This window comes from Polypterus senegalus, chromosome 7, assembly GCF_016835505.1.
Source record: "Polypterus senegalus isolate Bchr_013 chromosome 7, ASM1683550v1, whole genome shotgun sequence".
Taxonomy (NCBI): domain Eukaryota; kingdom Metazoa; phylum Chordata; class Cladistia; order Polypteriformes; family Polypteridae; genus Polypterus; species Polypterus senegalus.
In genome coordinates this window covers 27,747,528-27,767,832 of record NC_053160.1, presented here as the reverse complement: position 1 = coordinate 27,767,832, position 20,305 = coordinate 27,747,528, and the positions used below count along the sequence as shown (strand labels likewise).

Genomic DNA, 20,305 nt, shown 5'->3' with positions numbered 1-20,305 from the left:
TTTCCACTTCACAATTATTGAGGCTACTGTGTTCCTGGGAACACCCAAACCTTCATAAATGGCTTTAAATCCTTGCCCTGATCTGTGCCTCAGCACAATAAATCGTAGAGGTCTACATAAGATTCCTTGGACTTCATGGCTTGGTTTTTCTCCAGACATACAATATGAATTGTGAAACCTTGTATACAAAGGTGTGTGAATATCTTAACTATATCCAATAAATTCAAAATACCACTTCTGAAGTAAAATTAAGTTTTCGACACATCTCATTGGGAATTAAAGTAAAGAGGATGCACAGGACTACCTTCCTGAAAACATGCTTTCACTTTGTCATAATGAGTTACTAAGTGTATGGGCAAAAGTTACAAATTTATTATTTAAAACTAAATCTACAACACAATAATGTGTGCAGAAAGTAAAGGGGTCTAAATTCACAGTATATAAATAAAGGCCATGTTCTTTCTTGCTGCCTCTACAATTCAGTCAAAGAAGTTTTGATGGTGTACACCTTTCCAGATGTGCTTTGAAAATTACTTTGATTGAAAGAAATACTGACCTTCAATGCACGCTGAAATGTACTGATTGAAAGAAGGGCAAGATCCTGCTGCTCTTCAGCATATCGAACCAAGTACACATAGACAAGTTTCTTGAGCTGAAATTAGACAAAGAAAAATTTGTTATAAAAAATTTGATTACTGCAGCAGTTAAAATATAATTGAGTAATCTGGATATTACAAGTGTATGATCACTTTGAAATCACACAAACAAAATTATGAAACGAGGCATGATTAAAGTTAAAAATTCCATTAAACCCATAGCTATTCAAAGTAGTGAAAATGAAAATAAACATTAAAATAAACTTAAACAATACAAATTACTTCAAAAAAGGGTAGTTAAGAACCTTACCAAATTGTTCTTTTAGCATTCAAATTTTTCTATTACCAAGAATAGAAATTTTAAATTAAAAATGTAAGCATATACATACAAAGTGCAAGAATACCAAATGAAAAACATAATTATGAACAAGCAATATGTAGCAATAATGCCAGATATTGAGGGGTTGGATGGGATGTTGGGGTGCTCAGACTGAGCAAGGACACCTACATTAACCATATGTGAGCTTGATGGCCTGGTATCTGCTTCGTTTGGTGTAGTTTAGTCTATGAACCATAGCAAATAGGTTACTTTAGGTCATGGCCTAGATATAAGGGAATTGATGGTGGTTTTCCCTACCTGCTTTATTATTCTGGAATAGTACAGGTATGCCAGTGATCTTTTTAGAAGACCTAACTATTCATTATAGTCTGTACTTGTCATATTTAGTTGCTGATCCAAACCACACTGTAATGGATGACGCAAGAACAAACACAACGACTGCTGTATAAAACCAGCAGCTCTTGAAGTAGATTGAACTCACTCAGCTGTTGCAGAAAGCACATTTATTGCTGTGTCTTTTACAAGATGGAATCAATTTTGGTGTTCCATTTCAAGTCCTGGGTGATTATAAATTCCAGAAATATGAAGGTTTCTACCACTGGCACATTTTTACCTTCTTTCTCCATATATAAATAACAACAATAAAGTCCACTATGTTCTCCACAGTTCTGAGCATGTTCAGCACCAGATTGTTCTGACCACACCAAAAGGTCAATTGCTCAATCTCACTTCTGTCTGCACACTTGTTATGAGTCTGATGATGGTTGTGCCATCCACATATTTTATGAATTTAACATGGGGTCCTTAGAGGTGCAATCATTTGTACAGATGGAGGAAAAAAAAATTGGAGAACAAAGATCCCCATGGAGGGGAACCAGTACTGATTGTGTGGAACTAGAGGGAGATTTCCCCAGTTTCACCTGCTGTTTTCTGTTTGTCAGGAAATTGGAAAACCACTGACAGGTGAAGGCAGGAACAAAAAGCTGGATAAGAATAATGTGGAAGAGAACAGGGAGGACTATGTCAAGCACTGAGCTAAAATCAACAATCAAAACACTTGCCCAAGTCCCTGAGTTGTCAAGGTGTTGCAGGATGTAGCTTGGAACTCTTAATTGATTGAATCATCTACTGACCTGTTTGCTTAGTAGGCAAACTGAAGGAGGTCAAACAGAGGCACTGTGATGACCTCCAAGTGAGCTAACACCAGCTTCTCAAATGTTTTCATGACCACAGACGTCAAAAAAAGAACAAAAAAAAAACAGGTCTATAGTTATACAATCCTGTTATGTGGGAAATGTTTGGGACTGGTATGATTGTGGCTTGTCTAAAGCATAAGAGAACTTCACACACCATTAATGATTTATTAATAACTAGCCAACCCGCGGCGTACCATATGCCGCATAATCAGGCCAGTTTTTTAATGATTTTTAAGCACAGGGAGAAAATTAACATTTGAAAAATCGGTATTGTAATAAATCAGCAAGAAAAGCAACATTGTAACAATGCATGGAATGCACCAACACACAATCGTCCGTGACTGAAAACTGGCGGACCACCATCGCGCCTTGTCCTCCCAGACGGAAGGATGGGGGTGGACGGCGCTTAGGCATGGAGGGTGGAACGGGAGGAGAGGAGTAGAACGTCCATTCCGCTCCCTCCGTCATGCTAGTCTGCTGATTTCTCATTCAGTATGCACTGCCTACTCATGTGCCCACCTCCAACTCGTCACTTGAGTCGTTGTCATCTTTGCACAGTCCAGATGCACCTGTGACTCACGTAGACTTTTCATTGCTCTGTGCGGTTTTGCCTGTTTTTCTATATATAATCCACCAAGACACCCAACCACGGTAGTAGCGAGGTGGGCGGGGGGTGTGTACAAAGGGTAGGGACGTAACCAGTGGGAGCGTATGAGTTGCACTTAGTGGGAATTCCACGGTTTGCAGCCCGAATGGGGTTGAACGGCCTACCCATGCCTCTCTGAGCCAGGTAAACACATGCTCAATCTCATGCATAATTATTTATTGAATGCTAAACACGGGTTGGTGTGAGAATACAACAGTAAGTGAATGAAAAGATGGAACTCTGGAGAGAGCAAAATACAACACAATAGTGAACCCGCGGCATAACAAACACTGCATATTTATTTATTAATGGTTGAACACTTCTGGAAAGACACAGTTGTCTAAAAAGGGAGGGTTTGAGGATACAACAGAAAGTGAATGAAAATATGGAAATCTGGAGAGAGCAACATATAATTGTCCGCGAGTGAAGACAGGCATATCTTTTTGAAAGATTCTCCTTGTGCCTTATTAATTGTCATCGCAAATGCCAATCGAACAGGAAATTGTCTTCGTGTAAAAGTAAAAGGCAAATTTGAATCTGACGGGGTCAGGCAAATACAGGGAATAAGGACAGTTTGTGAGGTTGCAGATGTGATAGGTTTACACTCCAGTACATTATTTGAGAGGCATGAGAACCTCGTAATGCCCATGATCCAAAGAACCGCTAAAGAGCAGGGATATGAAGAGACACTGGGCCGGATTGTAAACTCGAGGAGAGGCATGAGGACGTTCTTGGAAGTAAATGCTGATAGTAGCTGGAAGGATTTGGGACATTGCCACAATTTCTGCCTCGCCACCATAGACTCCGGACGTATTCATATAGTCAGCGTATTGTTGAGCAGACTGTATAACAATGCGTCTGTGACTAACAACAACGGACACCACGTCACCGAAGTTATCCCAATGTTGGCAAACAAAGCTAACAGCCATGTTACAAAGTTTGAGAGCAACAGTTTCGTCAGTGACATTTTTTTCAAAAAAAGTCGACTGACAGAAACAAACAGTTACCTGAAGCAGGAATTTCTATAACATTGAAAGAAGTGTTGTTTCCATGAAATACATTATAAGCGGTAGCCATGGAGGGCAAAAGAATAGTCAAAGTGGCTCCCAGCTGGATTTGGACCGCAGCATGGACCAAAGCGAGTGAGTATGTGTTTGATGAGCTGTTTGAGTTGGCGGGCAGAGGTCTAAGGTGCGTTCCTGAGCACATGGGAGGAGGGGTAGAGTTTCTGGGCGGGGCTTCGTTGTTCCTTTCGCATGGTTTTTCATGGTGGACGCGGTCGGGTGTCAAAAACGAAAAGAATAATGAAAAGTCAACCTGGCTCAGACGTGCATGTGGACTCCTAGCACAGCCGAAAGAGACTAACTGGGGGGTCGGTGAGTTTTTGCGTCCGGGCACATGGACAGGCAGTGTGAATGCCTAGAGAGCGAGGGTAGACGCGGGCCGGTGGAAAAGGAGTGTTGGTGTGCAGGGAAATGTCTTCAGTGTTCCTGCAGGAGCATCTAAGAAGACGCATGTTTGTCGCGGATGCGAATTGCTGTATGTAGCGTGTAAAACAGTTTGCTATGGTGCACGCCGTCGGCGTCGTAACGAAAACTCGGTTTTTAAAGACTGCTTACTTCATTGTGTTTTAACCTCAGTTGTAAAGGATTGTTTTAAGGATCCCATGAGATACCCCTCGCAAACCGTTTCACACGCTGCATATGGCGATTCACCTCCGCCAGAAACATGCTTCTATGAACAGTCAACGTGGCTCGGAGGTGCATGTGGCCTCTACGACAGACAAATATAAATGACGCCGTTTTATTCTGTGTCGTCGCGTTCGAGTTGGTGGGCGTGGCTCTGCGAGTTGTCGTCATATCCAAATGGTCTTGGAGTTGGTGGGCTTGGCTCCTTCCTGCGTGCGCTATAGGTGTCTTACTTGTCGGCGGCTTAGTGAATCCACGCCCCTTCCGCCGTGCTTTCCATGGGTGTCTTGCCTTAGTGAATTATATATATAGATCCTTATCAAGACAGGGGCCAGTTAATCAGCACAGATTTTCAGCCAGGAGGGTGTGACATCTGAGTCTACTGCTTTGTCTCCTGAAAGATATTTAGTGCAAATTGAATGAAAGCAGTTGTGGGGGAGGCGGTTATATTTGTTTGTATACTGGGAGACATGAAATACATAATTTGAGTTATTTCATTTTCATACTTCAGAATCTCACTTTTCTAGAATTATCGAGTGTGAATCTAAACTCAAACATTAGAAGAAAAAAATGTTCCAAGGCTGAGATTTTGACCATTTACAGTTCAACAAGCATAGGGAGTAAACTTGTGTAGGCTTGTGAAGAGAAAGCGAGGAGCTTTTGGAATAAAGAAAGCAGGATAATGCTGTCCATTGTATTAAAGCTGCATGCTGCCTTAGTCTTCTGCAGCTCTCACCCCATTATGCATGCCTGCAAAATTTATGCCTCCAGCTCAGCCTTACACCTCTCATTTGAGGACAGTAGCAACATCAAATCTGCTACATTATACACCACTCCATGGACCTATCCAAGCCACTTTATCAGAGGCACACTGGCAGGCACAAGCACAGGCTACTGGATTTTAGGCAAGACATAATCAGAGCGAAATTCTTTGTAGGAAGTATTCTGTCCACAAGTGATGGTCATTTTGATTCATTCGGGTAATAATTCCTTTACAAATCAAATGAACGACAATCTTGCAATTGTTTCTCAGTTACAATCAAGTCTGAACTCGAAAAAATAAGATAATAGTACATGTGCAGTACAGTCAATGAGCATAAAAAAGTGTGTGCTAAAATAAATATAAAAGCAAATAACTGTTAGAAATTAGAAATATATTTTATAAGGTTCAGTTCTGTGGCTAACTTTTTGAATGTACAAAGAGATATAAGCGTATTAGTTTTAATACTGTTTATATTTTCATTTTAAACAAGTTCAATAATAATAATACAGTAACATATTTGTATAGTGCCTATCCCATGCTCAAAGAACTTTGCACTAATGAATTGTATTAATGGTTTTGTTCTGTACATTCTAACATAAATGTGTTACTGTATTGAACTTGAATGACGAATGCGAGAATTATCAGACAATTTTCATTACCCGATACTGATATAATCTGAACTAAAAAAAAAAAAATCACATGTGAAGTCGAGACTCACAATTCAGGTGGGTCTCAAGCATGCACTTTAACGATCTACCAACGTCAGCATAAAAAAAAGATGCTAATAACATTTTGAAGGACACACACATGCTTTAGCTCCACTGAATCTATGCATTCACGCTTGTGAATCGATTTGAATGATTCACTGAAAACGGTCATTCAAAAACAACGAATTGTTCACAAGTCCCCCAACACTACCATCCACAAGTCCCTTCTACATGCTCTGTATAGGTTACTATTATGGCCAACTTCTCCAATAGGACATGAACTGCTGAGAAACAAACACCTCTTAAGTCTGGACTGCATAAATTACACTATATTTACTTATAATTCTCATATATGCCACTATTTTTTTCTTGAAAATCTGTTTTGCTTCCCAAAACCAGAGATTCTTCTTAAATTTAAAATTCTCTTAAATTTTTACTTCAAAGAAATGGTACAATGTACATGAGTAACTAAAGTATTTTCATTTCTTCAGTGTTACAGAACAAGTAGTTTATAATTTCCTTTGTGGGATTCTGGGAATCTCTTCATCATATTTCACTCAGGTAGAGTAGTTAAAAAGAAGTCTACCTTCCATAAAAAAAAAAATAAACTGAGGAACTAATCTAATATAACATATTTAAAATGCACAAACTGTGGGACTGTTGCAAGTCTAACAAACTGAAAGAATGTAGTTTAATAAAAATAAGGTAAAAATGCATGAATAGAAAGATTTAAAAAAAAACGTTATAAACCAACAGTTTTAACTATTACACATCTTCCTTTAAATGAACAAATTTTCTCATACACTGCACCAGGGAAACCACCGGCCAAAGCAGTGTACTGGGGCCTACCAACACAACCACTCAATATGTCACAACATACATAGATTAGCATGGGGCCCCAGGGCAACTGCCCAGCATGCCCATGCGTTGAGACAGCCCTGCAATGTACCAAGGTGCATTTGCTTTACTATTACATCATTTGCTAGGTCATAAAATGTATTAAGAGCTGTCAGTTTTAACAATTACTAATTCCGCTGTGGCAACCCCTAATGGGAGCAGCAGAAAGAAGAAGTTTTAACAATTACTACTGACATATGAACTTTCCTTTGACAACAAAAATTGATTTACAAAAATCTGTTAAGTGAGGAATGTAAGCATAAAATCCCTACAAAAAGTACATTTTAGACATAGAAGAAGCAAACCTGAAATACATTAAAGAAAACTTTACAGTTTAAAAAAAAATACAAATTTGAAAGTTACCACTAGAGTACAGCCATCGGCAATATGTCTTTCTGCGGAGAGGGTGTCAGCCTTGTCAAGAGGTTTACTTACCTTGACAGTGACATTCATGTCTCTGGCAACTCTTCCTAATGAAGTCAGTTGATGGATAGGGAGAGCATTGGGGGGTCACGAGGTAACCTATGTTGCGCCATTCCCCGAAAATGATCCGGCTCACAGGATCCTCATTGTTGAGGACCCAAGCAGCAGAACCAGGCCAATGGGACACCCTATGTAACACCTGGCTGTAGCAGATACAATACAATTTATTTTTGTAAAGCCCAAAAATCACACAAGAAATGCAACAATGGGCTTTAAGGGGCCCTGCTTTTTGACAGACCTCAGTCTTGACTCTCTAAGAAGACAAGGAAAAACTCCCAAAAAAAAAAAAAAAAACCCTTGCTGGGGAAAAAATAAAAGAGACCTTGGAAAAGGCAATTCAAAGAGAGATCCCTTTCCAGGCAGGCTGGGTGTGCAGTGTGTGTCAAAAAAGGGGGTAAATAAAATACAATACACAGAACAGAAGACAAGTAATCCTCAATACAATATAATAGTGCAAATGAAATATTACAAGTACAGAGCAAAATGCAACAGTAGATGATATTACATAATTCAATTTGGATTTGCTCAGAAACCAACGCCCATTTCCAAAGGGTGGGACTGGACTGTGCAGCTGCCTGGGGGACTGCCAACCAGGATCCTGAGCTCCCGAACCTTATCTGTTCTGGTATGATGTCTGCTTCCAGAACTTGCTGGCATTCATTTAAATCCATTCTTGCCCCATACAAATGACGTTACCTGTGCTAATGGCTAGCCAAAGCCTGATCAATTGACCCCCATGCTTAATAATTCAAGTTGTGCTCATTTCCTGTAATTCAGCACCCTTTTTTATAATTTTTTATATTTTTTATTTTTTTCTCCAGCATTTGGAATTTTTTTTTGTTTTTTCTGACCACCCTGGCCATCGGACCTTACTTATTCTATGTTAATTAATGTTGACTTATGTTTATTTTTTATTGTGTCTTCTATTTTTCTATTCATTTTGTAAAGCACTTTGAGCTACATTTTTTTGTATGAATATGTGCTATATAAATAAATGTTGATTGATTGATTGATTTTTTTTTTCCCCAAGCATGCCTCTGCATATTGTGACTTAATCAGTCTATAGGACGTCTCTTAAACTATGCATCAGGGTTGTTTAGATGTTCATTAGCAAACTTCAGATGCTGAAATTTGTGGCTAGGATGCAGGAAAAGTTTTCTTTTGTTGACTCTAAAATGCAGGTCATATTTGTTCAGCTGTTACTGAACAGTAGAACAGTGCACCACCTCTCCAGAGCCTAAATCTTCTAAGTCTTTTGCAGTCAAACAGAGGGTTTTATTTGCCTTTCAAGCAATCCAACAAGCAGTTCTTTTAGAATGTTTTCTTAGTCTTCCAGCCCTAAACCTGACCTCCACTGTTCCTGTTAACTGTTATTTCCTAATAATATTATGAACTGATTAAACAGCTACCTGAAAAACACTTTGCTATCTTCTTGGAGCGTTCGCCTGCTTTATGAGCATTAATTCTTTTATTTTTCAGACTGCTAGGCAGCTGCTTAGAGGAGCCCATTACTGCTGATTGTTGAAACAAGCTGTGAGGAGTCAAGAAAATTTACACAACTTTGCAATTTGCATCACCTGGGGTTTCCCCAACGATGACTGTGAACAAGCCATAACCCTAATAAGCAAATGAAGTTCTAAGACCTTGGGAAAAGTTATCTGAGATACCTCAGATATCTTGGGATGCCCAAACTTTTACATGGTGTTCCTTTATTTTTTGGCTGTACAATTGTACAAAACAAAAACAATACACTAATCTTGCATAAAATGGTCAAAAGAAATGTGTCACCTTTAATTTTATGCCCTTTGGTGATCAGTTCATCTTCTGCTCACTTAACTATTCACAACAACAGACATTTTAAGCAAGGGTGCCCAAACTTTTACATCCCACTGTATACAGCTATTAAATATATTCATTAGAAATACATCTAGATATCTGAATACCTACCTATAATCTCATTCAAAACAACATCCAGTGAGTTATTAGTATTCTATACATTTCTCTTTTCCTGTATATACTAATATGATATAACTGTGTTATCCATTCCACGTGAAAAACTAAACACTCTTATTTACATATTTAAATTTCCCTTCAAGGTTCAATAAAGTACTATCTGTCAATAATATAGGCTATATTTGAATAATACAATTCTAGCCATATATTCTGCACAGATAATAACTTGCAGCAACCAGTCCTAAAACAGATGGTAAATTAGGTTAGGCTCTTCCTCGGAGACTGCAAGAACCTTCCGCAGTTTCTACACACCATGCCAAAAACACTTTAATGTACTTTGACTTCAGAGGTTTGTTAAATGACAGCACCCTCTAGTGTTAACTCTGTATGCATTGTTTTAAAGAATCTGTAAGTGATAACATTATAAGTGTTATTTCTTTATGGTTTGTCCTCTTAAAGGTCTAACCTTAATATCTGGGGCAGGAGTGATACTTATTACTGTTATTGTCCTCCTCATTGTCTGCTTATGACTTTTGTATTTAATGAGAAACCAGCTGATTATTTTTTTCTCATTATTGTTACTTAAACTAGAATAAGCATTTGATCATAAAAATGTGACATTTTAATATTCCTTTTGCACATTAAACTTTTTCCTTCTAAGCCCAAGTGCCATACCTAAACTAACTACAGTTGGTGATGGTTTCTATATGTATTATATACTGGCGTTTCATCTTGATACTTTTTCTCCCTCATCATTATAGAAGAGATAAGCTCCACCACCCCTACTGTGTGAAGTATAGTGAGCAGTTAAGAAAATGGATGGATAAAAATACAGTTTGAGCTGACATGAAGAAATGCACAAGTAGAAAGAAACAATGTGATGTGGGAACATGGTTAAAACAGGACAACATGCAAAATGTATTTCAAAGGGAATAAAGCCACTAAGTCATAATACTGAATGAAAGAAAATCAGAAGGAATATCATAATGTATGTAAAACACACTTGTTTAAGACAAGCATAAAATATTGTGTAGTATATTTTTATAATTAGCCTTTTCCTTGTCTTAAATAGCTTATTTACAGCAAACCTTCGCTATGCAGATACATTTCTAGATTAAATAATATACAAATACACTTAACTAAAGGATTTTTCTATAATTATTGTTTTTATTCAATTTCTTTATTGCATTAACTGAGGTTTAAACATCTTCTGTATATGAGCAACGTTTCATATATTTTTTCAAGACACCAGTAGATGTTTTTGTAATATGTTATTTTAAATTATGCAATCCACAATTTTTTGCTAAGAATTCTGTAGCAGATGGTAGTTCATCTGTGAGGTCACAGAATACTTCAAAGTAAACATGTATCTAATAGTAAACATTTCATTTTCTAAAATACCATTGCCTTTCATGATTCAAAATTAAATAAGAGAGTTACAAGATGAACTTCTGTACCTCTGGGCAGCAGCTTTTTTTACCCAAAGGACAGAATGGACTCTCAGAACTGTAGCAAATGTTCAACACTGTCATAACCTTGCAATCTAACCAAATAAATGGCTTGATGTGTTCTATAATACATTCTCTTTGAAAAAATCATCTTGCGGTTGCTGTTTCAAAACCATTTTTGTACTAGTTTAGGAACACAGCATCCCAATATTAAATCACAGAAGGCAGCAAAACAGTCGATTTGTTCCTGTGCTGGTTTTGATTAAATCTGATCAATGCCAGCCACAAGAGGCCTGTGAATTGTCTGACTGCAGGTGTGCAGTGAAATCCTCTTTTTCACCAAGTCTCTCTGTGACCAGCAACAGGAACGTCTGGAACAACGTGACTGTAGCTTTCTGGCATCAGTTACTTCTATTCTGTGTTACGATGCTCCCTGCAGAGAAGCTAATTACAAAAGAACCATACCAGACTTCAAGACACACAGGAAGATCTCCCAGTGCCAGCTGTTTAATTAATTAATCGATACTCACGAATGAGATTTCATGACTTATTGTCTAAACCTTTAATTATTTTCATTCCATACTGCTGAACCATTACCGGGTCATAGAAGACACCAGTCACCATTCTATGACACACAACATATCCTGTGACCTAATTTAAAATGAAACTAAATTATCATCACAATTTCATAACATTTAAGAAAGTAACTATTGCCTCGCAATGAATGACCTTATTCACAAAAATTTTAGCCAATGCCAGCAACATTCCTGTTGTGTTTCTGGCTTTGCTAACAATCATAAAAGAGTAAAAACAGAAATTAAAAAAGGAATATGCAGACTGTGAAGTATGATAAAATGTCTGCACAGTTAAACAAAGATACTACCTTAATTCGTCAATACATTTTCCTATGAAAATATAGCTCAACATGCTTTACATAGCAAAAGGAAAATTACAATTACAAAAATAAAATACAGAAATAAAATCATTAAAGATATAAAGAATACATTCTAATGCATTCCAAAACATTATATGCATAAGAGATTTTCTATTGTCCTGTACAATGAGGAAACTATTGTTACAATTTGACCCACCTCCACAAGAATTTAGAGGTGTTATTAAAGGGAAACTGAAATAAAGAAGGTCTGTTCACTTCCAGTCATAACAACGACTAAACAAGGTTTAGTCCCAAAGCTGTAAGACAGACCCTGTAATAATAAACAGGGCTCAGAGAGTTAGAAAGCATTTATAATAAAGGAACAACCTAATATTTGTACTCAATAAAAGACTAATTCTGGTAACTGGACAAATCAGGATTAACGTTAACCTGATTCCTCTTCATTTAAAAGGTTTCAGGAAAAGAATCCCTCAGGCCTGGGAGGTAAACCATATTTAGAGTCTTTATGTTTTGGTTAACTGAATACCACCCTCCCCATGACCGTTAATGCTATAGTTGGCAGGGTAAAGGGGCCAGTGTAGAATCAAAAGCAGAGTTTTCTATAAATGGAGGACACAGAAAGTCTGTTTAAATTGACCGCCAAATAAATGGAAGAACTGTAAAACAACACCATCCAGTTTGGAGACTAACTGAGCATGATCCTAACAAGTAACCTTATCAGACTATTATAGCAAAAATTACCACACCTGTGGGAGTGTAGAGGCAACAGTAAAAAAGAACAACAATCAGCAATAAATATGAACAAGGAGAGACTGGTCCTTATTCAAAGGTAACCAGCAAGATAGAACACTGCTTATAGGCATTTGGTAGTAATTTGGTCAAGGCTAAGGTACTTACTATGGTGAAAAATGGTAGTTCATCATTAGTATGAAGAGATAACTTTGACTAAAAAAGTTATAAATTGACAGTAATGTGTGGAGTGCAACTTTAAAACATAAAGAACTGCAGACATATATGATCAAGTCACTGTGTAAAGTGGACATTGATATTCAGTGTGACAGGGTGATATGAGGGGCTACACTTGCAACCATGTGACTCTTAACACTAAAATCCCTGAAGCCTACGAAAAAACCGTAATCCCGGGCCACTTTAAATTCCTTCGCACGTCTCCTCATCAGAATCTTTTGTTTTGCAAATGTGTCAATCAGCACAAGCAGCAAACAGCCTGCTATCCCATCCTGACAGAGCTGAAGTCAGTCACAAACTTCTCCCAGCTCAAGTGTTTCTCCTAGTGTGAGGTGCCTGGAGTGGTATAGGGTAAATAATATATTGTTATTTAGAATACATACATTTCATGTGTGTTCCAGGTCTACAAAGATCTGTGTAAGTGTAGGATGACATGAAATGTGAGGCAAGAAATATTGAACACATACCTAAAACAGAAACTTTTTCCATGTTATACTAATAATGACGTGAAGTGTATAATCTGTGAAATGGTGGATAACCAGTTTTTTTTCCTTTATTTTATTTATTATTTTCCCCAAAACTCAGTCAGCTAGAAGAAAGCCCTCTGCTATGAGTTGACTTTTAACAAGGAAGTCAAAAAGTAGCCATGTTAAAAACAAAGATGTTTGCAGCTGAACGGTTTGTTTTTAATGAGACAAAGAAAAAAATAAAAATGAGTTTGAGGCACTTTTAAACACAGCAGGAATATTATTGGCAGGAAGTGTGGTGTAGTGGTTAAGGCTTTGGACATAGGACCTCAAACCCTGAGGTGTGGGTTCAAATCCTACAACTGACACTATGTGACCAAAAGCAAGTAACTCACCTGGCCTGTGGTCCAATTGGTAAAACAAATCAAGTGTAACCTATTGTATCTCAAATGCTGTAAGTCAACTTGGATAAGGGCATCAGTCCAATAAGAAGTACTGTAATAATATTATGAGGTCACTGGAGCAGCTTACTTTTGAACATGTCATATACAATTGCATATTGTAAAACATTCCTGAATTAGATCAATTTTCTGTTTTTCCTAGAAACTTGGTTTTTATTGATTGTCACTGTAAAATAGTTTTATAAGAAAGTGCATTCTTTTGAACTGAAATGGGTAATCAGTAGGAATAATGTGACATTTCAGTGTATATTATCATTAGCTGTTTAAGATCCATGTTTACATCATTCACTCAACTATTTGTTTTATGTTTTTAATCAATTGTATGTTCAAGCTTGTATTTTTAGGGTGTTCCATAGCCAATGGGAGACAAAGTTCTAACACATTTCACTTTAACTTACTACAAACAGCAATGATGTTTACATGCTGCAAATTTAGGTGGGCTATGTAGTAAATTACACGTGTTTACTTTTGTGGTTGTTTTCTCTAGTGCCTGAACCTGAAGAAAATAATTGACAGTATTACGTTTTGAAGGATTCTTGAACTATCAGGAGTACTCGTTTTAAGTCCACAGATGCTAATGTATAGGTAAAGAATTTTGGAGAGGAGCAGAGATTGTGGGGCATTCCTGCTCAGACTAAGAAGATATATGTGTAAATGTAAGTGATTTCATAGGACCGAGTGGGGGTCCCCTTTCAAAATCAGTGGATGTAAATATATAATACAAAGGAGTAGCTCATGGGAGACCACTTAAGTTTAAACCTATGCCATATGTTCCCCTTGTCTTGGATCTGTGCATTCCAATTCTGCCACTACTTCCCTCTCCATGCCTTTTACCTTCTGGAAAAAAGAAACATCTATGTTCATATGTTCATTGCCACAGCGTCTGGCAGCGGCATTGAAAGTTCATAGCACATTTGCTCTCCGCTGAGCATTACCTATCTTTCCATTTCACACCTCACTGTACACAGCAAGTAAAATTATGTTTGTTTTGTCCTGCCAATAACACCATCTCTTCTTCAGTCTTCCATCCGCACCATTGACAAGTCCTGCTATCAACTACCTCTGCTGTGTCCTTCATTTGCAAAAAGCTCCCTGTCAGCATCACACAGAGCATGTAAGTTAACGTAATATTAATACATTTCGACAAATTAAAAAAAAAAAAAAATACGCATCACCCCCCTTTTATCAGAATCAAATCATTCAAAGCATTTTTGAAGTATTTAATTTTTCGTGAAGGGGGTAATGGGAGGTTACCCCTAAATGTTAATATTCAAACTTTCCTTTCTTAGCAAATACCTACCAGCCTAGATGTACCAAAATTTACTGGTTTAACCAAATTAGTGTTTTTATTGATGAGTGAGTCAGTCAACTTTGCATTATGTACTGTATGTACTGTATATAGATTTAACAGATCCATTGTGGGAAGAGGGAGAGAGATAAGTGAATTCCACATTTAACTGTTTGGCTAGCAAAGGCATTCTTTCAGGTTTTATAGTCCCTAGATAAATAATACAGTGGAACCTCAGTTCACAAACGTCTCGGTTCACAACCAAAAAGTTCGCCAAACTTTTGCCTGAGTTTACAACCACACTCTCGGTAAACAAACAAGCCAGTTTCCCTTTCGGTTTGTGCGGGCCGATGATTTCCGCACGTGTTGCATTGTTCTCGGTCAGATTGCCTGCCTCCAGCTGAGAGAGAGAGAGAAAGAGAGAAAGAAATAGAGCTAGCTAAGTCCCTGCTGGGGAGGGGGAGATTGCTGCACGTGTTTGCCTGCCTATCTGCCTATCTGCCTGCCTGCCTGTGCTGGGGGTGGGGGTGGGGATGGTTGGCGTGCACGTACTGCCTGCCTTCTGCATAGGGGGAGGGGGGGGTACAGCTGAGACTCTCTCTCTGAGAAGCAGGCAGTACGTGCATGCGAACCATCCCCCAACTCCACCCCCCGGCACAGGCAGGCTGAGAGAGAGAGAGAGAGAAAAAGCGAGCGAGCCGCGTGCCTGCCTTGCTTTTTCATTTAAGCAGAGCCACTCCTTGTTCATTGTTCTCAGTCAGACGTGCACTCTCTTTGTGCTCTACAGTATTTCGTGTGCTTTTGCAGTTAACTATGGCTTCTAAGCAAGTGAACAGTGGTGAGAAGAAAGTTTTGAAGAAAATTGAAATCGAAGTAAAGAAAGAAATTACACGAGGTGGAAAAACTGTTTACCAGTTTACTCATTTACCAATTTGAGAACCCTCGTGCTTTCAAGCAGCATAATGTAAACAAAGCCAGACTGCCAGTAATGTGAAGGGCAAACACGAAGGGTTGGGTCACAAGGACTTTCTTTTTGGAATGGCTGCATGAGGCTTTCGCTCTCACCAGCTAAACAGCTAAAAACACCAGAAACCTAAGAAATCACAAGAGAGAAAACACCTGAAGGAAAACACTTCATGCCAGAACTCAACTCATGCAAGGTTAGTTTTCTTGGTGGTTTTTGTATTACGGATTTTTCAAAAGTTAATTTTTCAGTAAGTAGCTTGAATTGTTGCAATGTTACTTTTCTCTTTTTTCAAATGTTCCTTTTTTCCGCTGTGCTTAAAACTCATTTTAAAAAAAGTGTTTACAGCGATCGGGCTGTAAGGCTATTAGCATGAACTCCTGCAATGTTTTTTGGTTGCTTGTGGTTGGTTTTTAAATTAAAGTTCGGATTTGTTCAAATGTTCCCCTCTGTTCAGAGAGAGAGAGAGAGAGCGAGCGCGTGCCGCTGACAAAGGGGAGGGCTGACAGTGGGGGGGGGTGTGCTACAGAGAGAGAGAGCGCGAGCGAGCAGGGAGCCTGGGTGTTTTGTGTCAGTGTTATTCAATGTTTTTACATTAGTTTACTATTACACTGTGCATTCTATGGTGTAATTAACTATACAGTATTTGTGCTTAATCTTTACATATATTTACATATTTACATACAGTTCGTACGGTCTGGAACGGATTAATTGTATTTACATACAATCCTATGGGGGAAATCGTGAACCGAGGTTCCACTGTACAGCTACAAAATTTGTAAATCTTTTTGAACTGTGAAAGAGCTAGAAAGATGAGAAAAACAACTTATCACATATTCAAGCTTGTACCAACTTTGGGAGAGGCTGCTGGAGATCCGTTGCACTTGTAATAGCTTGGATGGCCTTAAACTTTTTTAAATTTCAATGAGAACAAACCTCAGGAACTGATGTTTGGGCCAAATGGTATTTTCTGTGCCACTCAAATGGACTTGAGTTATTAAGCCTTATGTAAAAACCATTGTAAAAATTGTGGGTGTAATAATGGATAGTGATTATAAATTAGATAATAGAAACTCAGTAATTAAATCTAGTTTGTTTTTCAACTTAGGCTTTTACCTAAAGTTAAACCCTTCTTATTTCAAAATTTGGAAGGGTTATACATACTTTTATTTCATCCCAACTTGACTACTATAAATGGTCAAAATAAAACAACTTTCTCAAGAAATATTTGGTCTCTTGTTTGTGTTTTTTTTTCTTCTCAGAATGAAGGTTATGCCATGCAACAGATTGCCAAGAAACTGAAGACTTCATACAACGGGCTCTATTACTATCTTGAAAGAAAAAGCTAAACTGGATATAACCAGGACAGAAAAAAGGGGAAGGCCCAGACACACAAGTGCAGAGGATAAGGACATCAGAGTCTGCAGGTTGAGGGGAAAAAAAACACCTTACAGGTCCTTATTTGGCTTCCTCCTTAAATGCACACTAAATTTCATGGTCTTCTACAACAGAGAATGGATGATTCCAGGATGCTGGCCTTAGATGTAGAGTTTCAAAGAAAAAGTCATATCTGAAACTGTCAAATAAAAAGGAAACTCTAAAATATTCAAAAGAGCACAGACATTAGACAAAAGATGACTGGAAAAGCATATAAAAAAGTGAAAGTTGTCTATTTACACATTCATCCATCAATATCACAAAAACAGGTGAACAGATTACATGTGCATTGCCGTTGGTCCAACTTAAAATACAGGCATTATGTCTTATTAGGGGGAGGAGTTAAAATGGAAGGGGGGCAACCCAAAAAGGACAAACACAGGGATTTCAGTGCTCATCAGGCAGCAGGAACTTGCTGGGCCTCGCAAAGAAACACCTTCAGCACACACAAAGTTTTGTAGTGGGCAAAGCGAGATATCATTTGAGACCACAGGTACATACAATGTATTCTTCTCAAACAATTTGGATACCAATTTCACGGTCTCGTTGGATTACTGCTTTTGAACGTCTTTTTGTCTTATTATAGGTTGTGTTTAAATAAAAAATGTATTTTCCCAGGCAATGCCAGGTACATCAGTTAGTAATGGTACACAACTCAACATTCAGTTATTCTTCTTAAATGCTTCTTATACTGATATATGAAGTGAAGAGTCCACTACTATAGGATCTATCTGTTAAGATGTACTTTCTAGTTTCAAACCTCGCATTGCATATTCAAATGTAACATTTTAGTTCAGCATGCAATTCTTTAAATCTACCACAATCTGTCTGTACATGTATACCATCCCAATAATGATTCAGCAGAGTCTATATTATCTACCCTTCCACCTAATTAAGTAAGTATCATCTGCAAACCTAAACAGATTGTTGTTTATATTTTTATCCTAACCCAGCACTGATCCCCGAGGGACACCAGTTTTAATCACCTAATTCTGCAAAAGCTCCTCTCACCAGAATCCCTTTGTTCCCAGTGCTTAAACCACTTTTGAACCCATCAACAAACTGCACACTAAGTTCTCACTTCTTTTAATTTGATCCATAGCTGCTGATGAGGGAAATCTATCCAAAATTTCTGAAAATCAATATAGGTACTATCATATACACCTCTCATAATATTTACATTTGCTGCTTCTTCAACAGGATCTTCACTGTGCTGCATGGCTGGAAACTGCCTTTTTGAACAAAGAACCAAAGTTGTCTGGGATGGGAACATATAACAACGAGTATCAAACCTGAAAAAGTTAAATTACCATCACAGAAATCGGGAGGAAACTCAAGCAGAAAGGCAATGTGCTAAGCAGGATTTGCTATAGAGTGGTGTTTCACAACAGTAAAAATGCTAAATGAAAGCTATCTGTATTGCTGCATTTTTCACGCTATAGAGTGGTGTTTCACAACAGTAAAAATGCTAAATGAAAGCTATCTATCGCTGCATTTTTCAAGACACTTAATCCTAGAAAATATGTCAGCAAAGCATAAATAAAACAGCAGAACAACAGGAATTAATCAGCATTGAGATATCATGTCATCCTAACTGTCTAACCAAGAGAAAGCAGAGCCAGACAAAACCACCGAGATCAGATTGAGGTCTCTAAACTATGTGACAATTTTATGAGAGTTCTGCTCCCAGCCTCTCCCTCTCTGCATACATGTGCTAAAATGGTAATACACAGGGTAGAACACTTGAGCAGAAGACAAAAAAAGATGACACTAGCCTCAAACAAAGTATAAGGTTCCACCGAGAAAGCTCTTTAAGTAAATATAGTAGGTCAACTAAATGAGGAAAAAAGAGGGCAAAAATAAGAATAACATTAAATCTATCTATTTTGAGTTGCTAAACATTAATAAGTTCAGATCAACGTTTACACACTTCCAATTCTTTATAAAAAATGTTTACTAAATTTCTTGGTTTTTAACACTAGAATTACCAGAGCCTACGAAAAAACTCGTAATTCCGTCCCACCTTAAATCGCTTCTTAAATCCCTTCACACCTCTCCGCCAGCGTCCTTTGTCTTCTAAATGTGCTGATAAAGAGAAGCTAGGAGCAGCCGGCTATTCCATCCCCCCACCAATTTAGAACGTGCACGAACTTCTCTCAGCTCATGCCTTGATTGAGTATCTGGGAGTGAAGTGGAGTTTTAGAGTGGAAATAATAGATCGTTATTTGGAACACACGCATTTCATGTCTGTTCCGTTTCTACAGTAATCTGTGTAAACACATTGTTAAAACAGAAACGTTTTTTATATTCTAGTAGTAGATGACAAAATGTAGGCATAAACTATATAATGTATGAAGCCTGAAGTCCAAATAGCAAAGAAACATTTTTCATGTTTTTTCAATGTCACCTCTGTCAACATTTTAAACAATATACAGGGAAAAATAACAGCAACTTGCAAGCTTTCAATTAAATTTCTGCTCAGAATTATCTTTAATAATTTTGCAGTTTTCTATTATACAAAAACATCCCTGTGTGAATTCTTGTTGTAGTGAAAATTTTAGCATGCAGTAAAATAATTCATAATCTTCAAAAATGAAGGCATCAAGTAATTTCTTACATAACTTGCAGAAAGACAGGATACAGCATATAAATAAAAAGTACAACAAAAAATTACAAGGACAAAAGTGCAAAACATTCATTTTCAAATAAAACCATTAAAATTAGAAATAATTTAAAAGTTCATAACAGTCAAACACAAAGAAGAAACAAAGAATACAACTCACCTCGATATTTTTACTGGCAACATTTTTCACCACAGCTGGAAACAGGTCTGAAGAATTTTTTCCTTTCGCAATCAACTAAAAGTAGAATGATTGAATAAATGAAGGCGTTAAACAACAGTTGCCAATAACACCTAATGAAATGCTATTTATACTTTTAGACTATTCAAAACCAGATAAAAGCTTCTTGTAACAAGCAGAAAAAGTATTAGAAAATGAATGCAGAGGCATTTGCGGAGCTTTGAATGTTGTCTAATTTTACCTATATTCCTGTTCTTTAGGTTGTTTTTAGTATAATATAAATAGGGAGTACATATTTACTAATTTTTT

At 37.6% G+C, this 20,305-nt stretch overlaps 1 protein-coding gene across 1 annotated transcript in view; it reads right to left on the bottom strand.

Annotated features, from left to right (window-relative positions):
- The window catches only part of ap3b1a (adaptor related protein complex 3 subunit beta 1a), a 344,324-nt gene that overhangs the window by 293,914 nt on the left and 30,105 nt on the right, over positions 1 to 20,305 (bottom strand). The window contains exons 3-4 of the mRNA XM_039758392.1: positions 19,979 to 20,053; positions 557 to 652 (exon numbers count right to left, since the gene is read on the bottom strand). Coding sequence (XP_039614326.1) covers positions 557 to 652; positions 19,979 to 20,053 — 171 coding nt within the window. The remainder of the gene's footprint in view (positions 1 to 556; positions 653 to 19,978; positions 20,054 to 20,305) is intronic.